Genomic DNA, 13,812 nt, shown 5'->3' with positions numbered 1-13,812 from the left:
TTATAAACGGTGTTGGTAATATGTATATTTATATATATATATTTAGAAATTTAGTTGTATATGGTAAATGGATTGTATATTCCCCTGCTTCAGAAAAAAAAAGTCTGTAATTTCTAGACAGTGTTGGTAAATTGTCGAATAATCCATTTGATCCATTTATTTTTGTTGTAAATGGTAAATGGATTGTACTTATATAGCACCTTTCTGTCTTATCAAGATATTCAACACAACACAATCTGTGTCCTCATTTACCCCCTCATACAGCACTCTACTAGATCTCTAAGAATAATCAGAGCCTTATCTCGGCCTTGCCCAGGGACACTTCAGCATGTGACTGCTGGTTGAACCCCCAACTCTCCCATTGGAAGATGACTGCTCTAACCACTCAGCCACAGCCGCCCGGATGTATCACTGAAACAACTAAAACTATTTAAAAGTCTTATTAATTAATTATGTAAGTAATTAAATAAACTACCTTATCAGTATTTTTTCTGTATTTTAATTGGCAATATTAAAGTTAATCATATTACATAGAATAACAAATGTACTAAAGATGTTTAATTTCTGAAGAGTCAAAATATTTGACAAGTCAAAAAATGTCTGAAAATTTTGAGATCATGTAAAACATTTTTGTGTGCTTTTTTATTTTATAAAATAAACCATTTCATTTACTTTTTTATTACACAAACATGTATTTGAAGTACTTGCACTATTTTAGTTACATATTATTGCAGCGGATCAGTGAGGGGAGACAGAAAATTCAAAGAAAAATCTCAGGAAACTTTTATGCTGTTTATTTTTTATTGCATAATTGAATTATAATGTATTCTGTTTGTTTTTTTAGGTTCTAGTACTAGATTTACAATTATTGTAATTATTGAAAGTCAGCTGTATTAAGACAAATTACATGTGTGAATGAGCGGGAGGCCGATGGAACAGTGAGGCTACAAGGAGCAGAGGTCACAGAGGTGCAGGACTTCAAGGACTTGGGGTTCACTGTCCAGGAAAGTGGGGAATGTAGTAAAGATGTGAAGAAGAGAGTCCAGGCAGGATGGAGTGGATGGAGAAAAGTTTCAGGAGTGATTTGTGACAAAAGGGTGTCAGCAAAGGTCAAAGGAAAAGTTTACAGTGGTGAGACCAGCTATGTTTTATAGTCTGGAGACAGAGACATGGACAAAAAGACAGGAGACAGAACTGGAAGTAGCAGAAATGAAGATGTTGAGGTTCTCCTAAGGAGTGACAAGGATGGATGAGATTAGGAATGAGATCATCAGAGGAACAGCACAGGTTGAACAACTGGGAGATAAAGTTAGAGAGACCAGACTGAGATGGTTTGGACATGTCCAGAGGAGGGACAGTGGGTATACTGGTAGAAGGATGTTAGAAATGCAGCTGCCAGGAAAAAAGACAAGAGGAGATATATGGATGCAGTTAGAGAGGACATGGAGGTAGTTGGAGTGAGGACGGAGTGAGATGGAGCATGACTCGCTGTAAAAGAAAAAGAAGATTTTTTTTAAGAGCTGTTTTCCTTGATGACTACACAGAGCAGATTTTTTTATTTTATAGTGGTGGGATTATTCCTGTGCCATAAAATGCATTTGCAGGAAGAGGCACGAAAGATCTAGGGCAGTAATCCTAGTAGTGGCTGCCAGATGTGGTCGGCTTTTAGGATTTGTTGACATCACGAGGCTGAAATCTCTCAACCCAGAAGATCAAGGCCAAAACCAAACTAAAAAATCAAGAACTCAAAGACCTGTGTAAACATTGACTAATCGATTAAGCAAGTAGTTTAGAGCAATAAAGCCGATGCAACACCACTCGAGCATGTGTGGAGCTGACAGTTAAAAAAGATGTGAGGTCACGTGACGTTTTGCCGGCGCGAGGCGGGTCTGGTTCGGTGCACTTCACTTCCTGCTTCTCTTCCACGATTCTAGACTGATCCGCTGCCTCTGTCCCCACGAAAGACACAATGTCACATCAAACGGGCATTCAAGGTAGACGATTCGTTCATACCGTTTCAGTAATCTTGTTTTTATCTGCAGTCCAAGAAACGTTTCCGGGATTAGGCGCCGGCTGTCAAGCTAACGCCGAGTTAGCTAATGTCTCTTAGCTAGTTAGCTCCAAGCTACGGGATTTGCGCCAGCAGTCGAGCCGAGCTCTTGTTTCTTGGCACTTCTGGGGTTCATTAATGAGTTGTTTTTTGCCGGTTTATACGGCATTTAAAGCACTGTGTATATACTTAACAAGCAGGTTATTCTGCCTTAAAGTCCATTTGTGTTTCATTTGTTAAACATCAAATTAAAAACCTGTTACGTTAGTAGAATGGATGGGCGAGTCCTTCGTTTTAAATGACTAACCTGTCCCTGCTCCCATTATCGACACTAACCTGTTTGGTCATAAATATATATTGTTTTAATCCCTGTTTACGAGCGCGTTCTTGCAGTTCATTTTGACTTTAGTTGTGTTAAACTCGCTTTTACTCGTCCTGCGCTGTTAAACGAGCTGTGATGTAATGAACTGCACAAGAGCTTGGGAGGAATGTGTGGCTGTTGAAGCACAGATTTTTAAACATCTTAAAGTATCTAATAATTTAGCCTTTTGTAGGAAATGTTTGCTGCTGCTGTCCCTGTTGCAGAACTCTTTAAAAAGAGGTAAACTGAGGATCTTTTGTTGAGCGTGTTCCTGTTTTCTGGAAGTGTTTCTAACTTTTACCAGGATGTTTTCCTCAGCTGCTGCCTGCACTGCAGATGTTTCTGCTTTCTTCTATTCTCACGTTCTATTCATGTAGTCATCACTGTGTCGTAGTGGAGTGTACAGGTTTAGTTTTATTTTAAATTACATGTTTTTTATATTTTCTCTGACTGATATGGTTCACGTATCCCCAAACCTTCAGATGTACACCTAAATGACTCCATGACTCAAAATGTCCCTTTTAGCAAAAGTAATTTAAACAATGTTTGCCTTTTTTTCTTTTCTCAGCGAGGAATGATGTGAAGGAAATGTTTGCCAGTGCCAGAGGTGGAGATCAATACCGCGTGCTGAAGATCGTCATCGAGGATGGTAAGCAGTCGCTCTGAGACCTGGTATTAGCTTACCCCTCTCTGCCAAGAATAAATTGATGTTGCACCTCTGCCTTAATATTTGCAAAGCCTATTTGACAAACTTTTGTACAGTTCCAACATTTTATTTTGCACTCATCTGGTTTCCAGAGCAGCTGGTTCTAGGTGGCTACAACAAGGCATCAAAGAAGTGGGACCAGGAGTATGATTCTTTAGTGCTGCCGCTGCTTGAGGATGACATGCCATGTTATATTTTGTACCGGCTGGACTCCACCAACAACCAAGGCTACGAATGGATCCTTCTGGCCTGGTCACCAGACCACTCTGCTGTAAGCAAAATAAACCTGAAAAGGCTTTAATGAATGGCTTTCCTCTCTTTGTGGCATGTGCTCTGCGCTGCTTTAGGTAACGGATGGGTGGGGTTTACCACATCCAAGCAGCTAGTCTTTGTAATCTTTTATACTATCTTGACAGAGTCTTGAAAGCTTAATATGGTTGCATTGTTTCTAAATAACCTGATATTCTATTGTAGAACTGTCATTTAAAAACATTTCTGCTATTTGATCTTGACTCACTAAGTACTCATCATAGTTGTTGTTTCAGTAAATCTTGATGAACCTTTTGGAGACACTGCAACTTTGAATGTTTGTCAACTTTAACAACTGTCCTGTAGTAGTGGAAAGATACATTTTGCAAGAGGCAGCAACTAAGAGATGCTTGCTGTTCTTTTATAAACATAAAACTCTACTAAAATGTCCTTTCTACACCATGCAGCTGAGGCTAGCATAACAGGTTGAGGCTTGCCTGGAAGTTGCTAAATTATTTCACAACTAGTGTGTGCATGCATGCTGCCACTGGCTGAACTGGGCTGGTATGTTTCCAAAATAAGTGGTCCTATCAAGTCATTTATATATCCAAACGGCATTTAAAAAATACATATATGTAGCATTTAATGAGCCTAAGTACCGGTATATCTTTTTACTGATTTCTGCAGTGGAGCATACAGTTTTATTGCAGGATATGCTGTAGTTTTTGCAGCTGTGCATAGAATCCAAAAATAATCTATAATTTAAATTTGTCAGTGTCTTCAAGGTAGTTAAATTCAGTATTGCAGTGCATTTTGGAGTGGCTATCATCATTTTCTGTAAAAAGTGCACTTATATCTTAATAAACACCTTGGAATCAGGTTAAAGCTCTTATTGCAATATATTTGGCTTCTATAATTGGTTCACATTTGTTGTGAAAGCACAACAGACGGTGATTAGGAGAATACCCTCACTGAACAGTGTACACTGCCTGTATGGTCATTAATAAATATAATATGAAGTAAATATGCCAACATAGTAGTGTCTACTACAGCAGCCAGTCAGAAAGTCAACATTCAGTAAACTTCATGGTTAAGTTGCTACAAAGGAAATGTGAAGAATCTTCTGGTTCTTGCTACAAACTTTAATTTAAACTCTGCAGTGCTTCTCCAGGAAGACGGTCAAAAAGTTCTAAATGGGTGGGACGAACTAGTGTAGGGAAAGTAAAAAAAAAAAAATATATATATATTGTTCTAGTATCTTTAATTGTAATTTCAGCTAGAACTGTAACAAGCGGTTCAAGTTGTATATTTCTCATCAGTTTATTTTTCTCGACAAGTTTCCTTATTAATTAAAAACTAATCTCTGCTTTTATTAACAGGTGCGGCATAAAATGTTATATGCTGCTACCAGAGCAACGTTAAAGAAAGAGTTTGGAGGAGGCCACATCAAAGATGATATTTTTGGTACTTCAAAGGTTTGTCACATACTTACACAATTAAGTGAAGTTAAACCCTCCCCAACAAATGTCAAAGTTTTTTAGGTTAAAGTTTCAGTTTTTGTACAAATATATTGTGGCAACAGATAACAGTGCTGTTATTTATTTTTTTCTACTTAGTCTGGTTTGAAGACTACCGTGTGTGTGTTTTCTTTGTGTCCAGGATGATTTGAACCTTCACGGCTACAAGAAATATCTGACCTCACAGGCAGCTCCTTTGCCCCTCACTGCTGCAGAGGAGGAACTGAGACAGATCAAACTGAACGAGGTAATTATAGAAAAAGTGACGCAGAACTCAGCTCCTGATTAGTACGTACGTTTAGAAAATGATACACTGCACATTTTTATTCACACGCACGTCACCAGCTGCAGTTTAGGTTCCTCTTACGATTCTGAAAGGGGACAGTGCTGCATCATCCCTGCACTCGAGGCTTTGGGTGCAGAAAATAAAATGGCTTAGCACTACTCTCTTACTCAGATCTCCTGTGTGTGAGTTGCAACCCTCCACCAGGATCAGGGTGGGGTATCAGCGACGCACCCTCTCAACAAGACCGTGTCAGCTGTGGTGCAAGTGTGCACGCGCTTGCCTAGCAGTATGGAGAGTGCAAAGATGCTGATGTGTTGGAACAGCATGATGTTTGGCAGAAATGAATCTTTTAGATTTATACTGCCCCATATCCATAAAAAGCCTCATGCACAGTTGTAAATCTTACGCCTGATTAAAAAACTGGCTAAACAAAGCTCTTGGTGAGGGTTCAAAACAAATTGTAATCTTCAAATCTGCATGCAAATGTGAATCCTCTGCAGCTGTGCAGTGGTGGGGTAGACACGTGAGCTCTGCCGTTGTGACAAGGAAGTGGTAATGTGATACCTGCTGCCAGCTTCTGATGCCATGACCACTATTAATTTTGCTGATGTGAAGGGCTTCAAGCTGCGTTGGACAGACTCCACCAGAGGCAGAGGATCTGAGTCATCTGAAGTTTCTGTCTTGGAATTTAATCCTACAAATGAACCAAAATGAAAGAGTATTTTCTGATTGCAGCTCTCTCAACCTGCCACATAAACAGGAGCTCCCTTCTCTTTCCATATATGGAGTCGCTTTGAGGGAGGAGTTCCTCTTCAAAGTAAAGGCAATTAAAAGCAGCATGGCGAATGGGAAGTGAGGTTTCTGTTTGTCCTACTTGGCCATCTGTTGAGGGAAGATGATATGCCATTAATCTGTGCCTCCTTGAGGCTTGGAAATATTTATCATTTGCTGTTCCTCTGGGGCTGCCTTCCTTTTACTAAGCACACAGACAAAGGAAGAACAAGAAACCTACATCCCTGTTTTGGTACATGAGCAAGCAATGTCTGAAGCTCAGTCATGTTCGCACAGCGTTTAATTTTGTGGAAACAGACCTCTAAAAATAGATCCAATCCATCAGCGTAATCCTTTCAACATTTTGAGTCCTCTGGGTGATTTCCTGGAGGCGTCTTGTCACTTCCGCTCCAAGCGCCTCATCTGTAATCATCAAGCTTCAGCTTTCAAACTGCTTGTTACTGTTAGAAAACCAGTTTGCCACCCAGTAACACAAACAAGGTTATTGTTTTTATTCAGCACAGTTGTACTCTTAACCCTTAAATAAAATGTCTGTTTTCATTGCATTAATTTTTATAAACATGTATTTATCATAGTTTTTAAGTTCACAATAACTTTTCTTGACTTGTTGTGATGGTTCTGATATGAAGCTGGAATCATGAAGTTGTATTTGTGGTGTGTTCAGGTGCAGACGGACATCAGTGTGGACACCAAGCAGCAGACTCTGCAGGGAGTGGCCTTTCCCATTGACAGTGAAGCTGCTGAGGCACTCAAACAATTTAGGCAGAAAAAAGTGAACTATGTACAACTGGTGAGTTTTTCACAGATCAGATTGCAAATGTAAACTTTGCTTGTCTAAGTCATGTGCACTGAGCAGTTCTTGGATCTTATCCTGTCAGAGAGAGAGATGTTGTAGTCAAGCATTCTTTGTGAATCGATACAATGGCTTGCTCATTGTGACCTACCAAAAAGCCTTTGTTTCTTTTTTCCTCATTAAAATTCAGAGTTGAAGGCTCATGGCACAAGATTAGATCAGAACAGAGGAATAATGGAAGCTGTGTTTTCAGGGACTGTCGTGGTTTTAGCCTTAAGGTAAAGAAGTAAAACAACTTCTTTCACAGATTTCCTTCATAATTTAGCGCAACAGAGCAGTCTCATTTTTCTGATAATTAGCAGCTCTAGTTTCCTGCTTAGTTTTAAGCTTGCTTCTGATGATGTGCCTTTGTGCATCTTCTAAAAAATGCTGTTTTGAAAAACCCAACTTAAACAAACAATGATGAGTCCAGCTACAGGCTGGAGGTGGAACACCTGGAGAGCTGGTGCAGGAAGAACAACCTTCACATCAATGTGAAGAAGACGAGATGGTTGTGGATTTCAGAAGGAGCACCCCCCCAACATGGAAGGATCTATAGTGGAAGTGGTCTCCAGCTACAAGTACTTGGATGTACATCTGAATGACAACCTCAGCTGAAGCAACACCACCACCAGCCTGATCAAGAAAGTTCATCAGAGACTACTTCCTCAGACGGCTGAGACGAGCTGGACTGGGAAGCTCAGTCCTCACCTCCTTCTACAGGTGTGCAGTGGAGAGCATCCTGTGCTCCAGCATCGTGTGGCATGGAGGCTGCACAGCTGCAGAAAGAAAAGCTTTGCAGAGAGTGGTGAAGGCTGCACAGAAGATGTTGGAATCAGTCTCCCCACCGTCACAGACATTTACACCTCCAGTTGCAGGAAGAGGACCACCTGCATCATGAAGGACCCCACTCACCCAGCACACACACTTTTTACCCCGCTCCCCTCAGGCAGGAAGTTGAGGAGCATTAAGTGTAGAACCACTAGACTGAGGAACAGCTTCTACCCTGAGGCTGTTAGACTCATGAATCTCTAACCAGGATTATCACTGTAATGCCACTTTGATTGGTGATATGTGCTGCTGATCATCCATGCTGCTGTGTTCATTCGTACCCATCTGCTCACCACAGACTCATGTTTGGGCTGTTGTTGATACGCCGTATTGTTTAACATAAGTGTTTAGCGTATATCTTGGTGTATATCTTAGATCCTTATATGCCGTTTCTTTTTACACTTTATATTTATGTTATTTCTGGGTGTAACTGACCTGTGTACATAATTTCGTTCCACCTCATGTACCACATGTGATGGATCGACTATAAACCAACTTGAACTTGTAACAAGTTTGAAGTATCCTGTTTGTAACCCTGCACATGTGCTTTACAAACCTCAAGGGTTAATGCTTTCTTGGAAAATATTAAACTTCCCTTATTTTCATAATTTAGGTTTTGTCTGCTAAAGGACTCTAGTTTGACAGTGTAGTAACTGCTTCTTATCTTTTATCAAAAAAAAAATTATTTCTTTCGGCTGCTCCCTTTCTTGGGGGTCGCCACAGCAAACTTGTATTTTTATTTGTTAATTTATTTATTTTTCCATCTATTGTCCCTGTACAGAAGTTTTGTCAATTTCTGGCATCTTTTTCCTGTTGGAGATGAAATGGTTTATATTCTACTGTTTATGATCCTGATAATTATCTCATCTCACTGATTTATACAGTAGTCCCTCGCTACTTCGCGGGTCGTTTATCACGGATTCGCTATATCACGGTTTTTCAAAATAAGATTGGACATGACACAATTGGCTGATTGATGGATGAGCCATGGGTTGTTTATTTAAAATAAATTATTTTCAATGATTTTGCACTATTTGTGCAGCCCACAAGTGCAGGGGGAAGCTCCCTTCTGCAGCTGATCAGCTGATCTCCTTCTCTGCACACACATTTCTCCTGCATCAGTTTTGTGAAGGTTAACCCTTTGCTGTCCAGATGCACCGATCACATTTTTTCTTCCAACTTGAAATTCAAAGTATGTCACATCGTAAAATGATCATAATCACAAATTATAAGTGTTTAAAAGTTATTTTTAATTATTTTAGAACTTCTTTGTTCAGTTGTTTCAGTGTAATTGATCAAGAAGTACATTTCTGCTCCGTGCTGCAGAGCTGAAGCTGCGTGACATCACTTTGATGTCCTGCTGCACTTCTCTTCTCTACAATTTAAATACTGTAACATTTTAAATAAACAATCCATGCTGCATGGATTGTTTATTTAAAATGTTACAGTATTTAAATGTACATTGTTTATTTAAGGAGTGAGATTGGGAGTAACAGGTGATGAGTGATGATTACAGCCTGGCACATGTCACGACAAGTTTACTGAACTTGACTACTGTATCCCTACTTCGTGGTTTTTCACTTCCTTAGAGAACTTTACTAATTGGCTTTTATGTATGTGAATGTTTCTGTAAAGTGCCCTGAGACAACTTTGTTGTGATTTGGCGCTATATAAATAAACTGAATTGAAATTGAATTGAATTATCGTGGGTGGGCGTGGTCCCAAACACCCGCGATAAACGAGGGACTACTGTATATGATCACGTCACTTTTTGCCTGCAATGAAAGTAACTTCCACTGATTTGTCAACAGAAAATAGACACAAAAAGCGAGATAATTCGCTTGTGCAGCACTGAGCCAACAGAGCTGAAAGACCTGTCAAAGAGAATCCCCAAAGATTCTCCACGTTACCACTTCTTCCTCTACAAACACTCCCACGAAGGCGACTACCTGGAGTCCACAGGTGCGTTGTTTTTTTACCTCGTCATGATTTTTGATGTTGACTTTTGATGTTTTAAGTGGCTCGCATGCTCATCTTTGTATATTTTTGTTTTTGTAGTCTTCATTTATTCCATGCCAGGGTACAAGTGTAGCATCAAAGACAGGATGTTGTATTCCAGCTGCAAAAATAACTTGATTGACATGGTGGAAAGCAAGATCAAGATTGAGATTGAGAAAAAGGTGAGAACTAAAGCTCATGCATGAATATGGTTGACTGTATTTTACCAGTGAATCTGGCTGTCAACGTGATGTTGGAAAACCTGCTGTTACCTGTATTTATAGGTTACATTTTAATTTTGTCATAATACATAAATGATAAATGGTAAGACTACAAGGTTTGTTAGATTTTTTTTTTGTTTTACAAAAAATGTGGCATAGTTTTCTTTAGCTAAAATAAATATCAAAGGTTACTAAATACAACAAAGTCCATGCTCAATAATCCAGGTATACAATCCAACATTTTTCAGTCAGGTCATCTGTCCAGATGACCTGACTGAAAAATGTTGGGTTACTAAATACAGTGTGGGTGGGACGGTGGCGCAGTTGGTAGATTTGCTGACTGTCAGCAAGCAGGTTATCCTGGTTCAAATCCCGGTCCGGAGGCCTTTCTGGGTGGAGTTTGCGTGGGTTTTCACCGGGTATTCCAGTTTCCTCCCACCGACCAAAACATGCAGACTGTTTGATCCCAATGCTCAACTACAGGCCAATACCTCAATTGCCCTTAATGTCCAAAATTTTCTAAATTGCTGTTTTTAATCAAAGAAAATTTTAAACACTCAGTGTAGTCTCGTGTTTGTGAAAAGTTTCAGCCTGGTCCCATCATAGCACTGAGACAGCACTTTAACTGCTGACTAAGTCGCACATGTTAGACTGATTGGTAACTAAATTGTCCCTTGGTGAGAGAGAGAGAGTGAATGTTTGTTTGTCTCGTTTGTCTCTGTGTCCCTGTGATGGACTGCAGACCTGTCCAGGGTGTCCCCTGCCTCTCGTACAGTGATAGCTGGATATGGGTGCCAGTGACCCCCCACGACCCAAAAAGTAAAGATAATGGATGGACTAAATACAGTAACATAAAGTTTTTAGACATTAACTGTAAATGCTCAGTTACTTTTGAAATAATTCACTAAATAATATTAAGTATATGAAAATGTCACTAAAAAAAGAAAAACCTTCAACAGTGGTGACTAATCCTGATCCTTGAGTCAGGATTCTGCATATTTTAGATGCTTTTCTGCTTCAACACACCTGGTTTAATTGAGTGATTAACAGGCTTCTGTAAAACTTTGAACATCTACAGAGGAGGTAATACAACCTTTGAATCAGGTGTGGTGAAGCAGGGAAACGTAGATGGTGACCTTTGAAAACCAGGATTGGACAAATCTACAGCATTATAACTTTCAGCCTAAAGAATATGTTGGAAAGTTCTAGTTGTTTTGTTTCAGTGGAGAAATTTAATCTGTAGGTGTATCTTAAAGAGACTGCAGAGTTTTTTTATGTTCTATTTCAAAGTACTACACCTATGCTATGGAAAGTGCTATTTAAATATAGCTTACTTCAATGATATAGACCATATAAAATGAGAAATGTATGAAGAGTACCTGGGTTAAGTAACCAGTGGAAAAGCCAAATGTATTTTTAGTAGTACAGACAAGCCCACTGAGAAGAGTACAATTTCCAAATACAACTTCAGCCTTGCTTTCGTTCGAGGCCAGACAATCCTGTTAACCAGTCCTTGAGGGGACAGAGTCATCCAGTTTAAAAGGGAAATGTATTTGGATGTTGTCAGTGTAGCAATGAAATGTTGTGCTTTCTAAATATGGATGTAAAAAGCAGCATGTATAAACAGAATAGGTCCCAATATAGACCCTTGAGGTACAGCCTAACAAATAGGTGCCAAGGAAGAAAAGTATTCCCCCATGGAAACAAAACAGACGTATCAGGACTTTACCACAATAAAACTGAACATTGAAGAGCAACATTTCAGGTCTTGATAAAAGAATGTTGTGATCGAATGTGTCAAAGGCAGCCGTTGAATCTGAAACAGAACAACCTGTGTCAGCAGTTAAAGTGCTGTCTCAGTGCTATGATGGGACCAGGCTGAAACTTTTCACAAACACGAGACTACACTGGGTGTCTAAAATTTTCTTTGATTAAAAACAGCAATTTAGAAAATTTTGGACATTAAGGGCAATTTAGGTATTGGCCTGTAGTTGAGCATTGGGTTCAAAGTTATTTTGTTTTTTGATAATCGACCGCACAACGTATTTGAGAGCAGCTGGTACACCGCCTGATGACAGAGAGGTATTTAATAGATACTAACTACAAATCCCACTGATGTGAAGGATTTCCTTTCAAAGGTGAGAGGGGAGAATATCTAGAGGAGGATTAAAAGGTTTTAAATTAAAAAACTACCGTATTTTTCGCCATACACGTCAACCTGCCCCATGTCGCATGAATCTAATAAAATGGAAAATCCATAAATACGTTGCTTTGCCGTATACGTTGCATCTATTATGCATCACCGCTGACGCGTCGCATTTGTTACTTGTCGCACTGACAACCCGGAAATGTGGGCCGGTGCTGTGCCAAAAATCGATCGGTTGCCAAATGGCGGCCGCAGGAGCATGCACTGGAGAACTTTAATAAGAATTTAACAATATTAACATTTTAAAAACAATTATTTGTTTGCTCATAATTATAGTAAAAGTGTGTCTCAGTCTAACTTTTACTTAATAAATGCACTTCAATTATTAAATCAGCTGCATTTCACTGGGGCAGCGCAGCAAAATGAAGCTGATGTGATGGTTGCTCCAAGCAAGCAGAATGAAGGTGGCAGGCTATGGCAGGCCGATTGTGTCCTTAATAGCCACTTTTATCTATTACATGACACAACGGCATGCTATACTACTTGAGTGCCATCTAGTGGCTGAAAATGGTAGTGTTCAATATTTTCAGTCAATGAATGAAATTGGTCATATCTCAGCCGGTTGGTTTATAAATATGAAGAAAAAAATCCTTAAATACGTCGCTTGAGCGTATAAGTCACAGGGCATGTAAATTATGCAACAACAACAAAAACAAATCTGCGACTTATAGGGCAAAAAATACGGTATTTCCTTTCAAACTGAAAAAGGCACATCCTCAAGCTGCTGAAAAACAGCAATTTGGATGGTGAGGCCGATTTAAAACAGATTGTAAATAAAATACTTCAAAGTAGAAATCTTTTCAACAACAAAAATCTAAATGTTGTCACACAGTTTTAAAGAAGCCTCCAAGGAAATGAACGCAGGGTTTGTGGCTATTTTCAGAAATCATAAGGTAAGGTGTAAGGTAGCTTTCACAGTCCTCTGAAACTGGGATAAACAGTCATGCAAGATTTGTTGAGACCTGAAGTTTGTCCTTTTTCTAACTTCTCTTTGCGCAGCTCCATTTAACCAAGGCTGACGGGACGGTGTGGCACCATCCCGTCAGTCAAACCCCTCATTACACCAAATAATCTAATGCTACTTCATTGAACTAACAGCAAAAAACCAACTGTTGCAGAAAAAGAACTAAATAATATCCATTTAATGACATGAGACTTTGGGATAGTGTTGTGTATAAAAGCTTTAGCCTGGTATTGGAACACGGTGAGGAAAACCTTTTCCTTTTAGTCGTCTGTTGTAGGACACGCCTCGGAGACACATCCATGCAAAGGTTTCTCAAATGTTTGTATGAACCATTAAGATCTTTTTAAAGGTTGGAGTTGCTAGCAGTTCACATACCATGTCAAAAAAATTCTTCATTTGTGCCGTTTAATAAAAAATATAGATTCTTAATTAGTAAACAACTTAATTTTTTATTTTTTACTGTTTTGCAGCTGGAAATTGGAAATGGGGATGAACTAACGGGTGATTTCATGTATGAGGAGGTGCATCCCAAGCAGCATGCACATAAGCAGCTGTTCAACAAGCCCAAAGGCCCTGCTGGCAAAAGAGGTGGTCGCCGAATCACCCAACTTCCCGGTGAGGAAGAGGAAGATTAAAACGGACCTCGGCTCTAGAGCACGTTCCACAGTGGAACATTCCTGCAATGGGGCCACAAAGTTCATAATTGATCCCCCCCCCCCCCCCCCCCCCCCCCCCCACCACACCACAAAAAACCAACAAAAACCAAACAAAAAAGCCAAAGCGGAGGTGCTCGAGGCGG

At 39.6% G+C, this 13,812-nt stretch overlaps 1 protein-coding gene across 1 annotated transcript; it reads left to right on the top strand.

The window, feature by feature from the left end:
- Positions 1–1,870: 1,870 nt before the first annotated feature.
- LOC119416400 (twinfilin-1) lies at positions 1,871–13,744 on the top strand. The gene is made up of 9 exons (XM_037683640.1): positions 1,871–1,994; positions 2,980–3,060; positions 3,210–3,388; positions 4,746–4,841; positions 5,026–5,130; positions 6,626–6,751; positions 9,436–9,586; positions 9,683–9,804; positions 13,484–13,744. The coding sequence occupies exons 1-9, from the start codon at positions 1,970–1,972 to the stop codon at positions 13,646–13,648; spliced, it is 1,050 nt and encodes a 349-aa protein (XP_037539568.1). The 5' UTR covers positions 1,871–1,969; the 3' UTR covers positions 13,649–13,744.
- Positions 13,745–13,812: the final 68 nt, after the last annotated feature.

The sequence above is a fragment of the Nematolebias whitei genome, chromosome 10 (genome assembly GCF_014905685.2).
Source record: "Nematolebias whitei isolate Nwh7 chromosome 10, NemWhi1, whole genome shotgun sequence".
NCBI lineage: Eukaryota > Metazoa > Chordata > Actinopteri > Cyprinodontiformes > Rivulidae > Nematolebias > Nematolebias whitei.
Note: the sequence above shows the minus strand (reverse complement) of the source record. Positions and strands in the feature narration are given on the sequence as shown.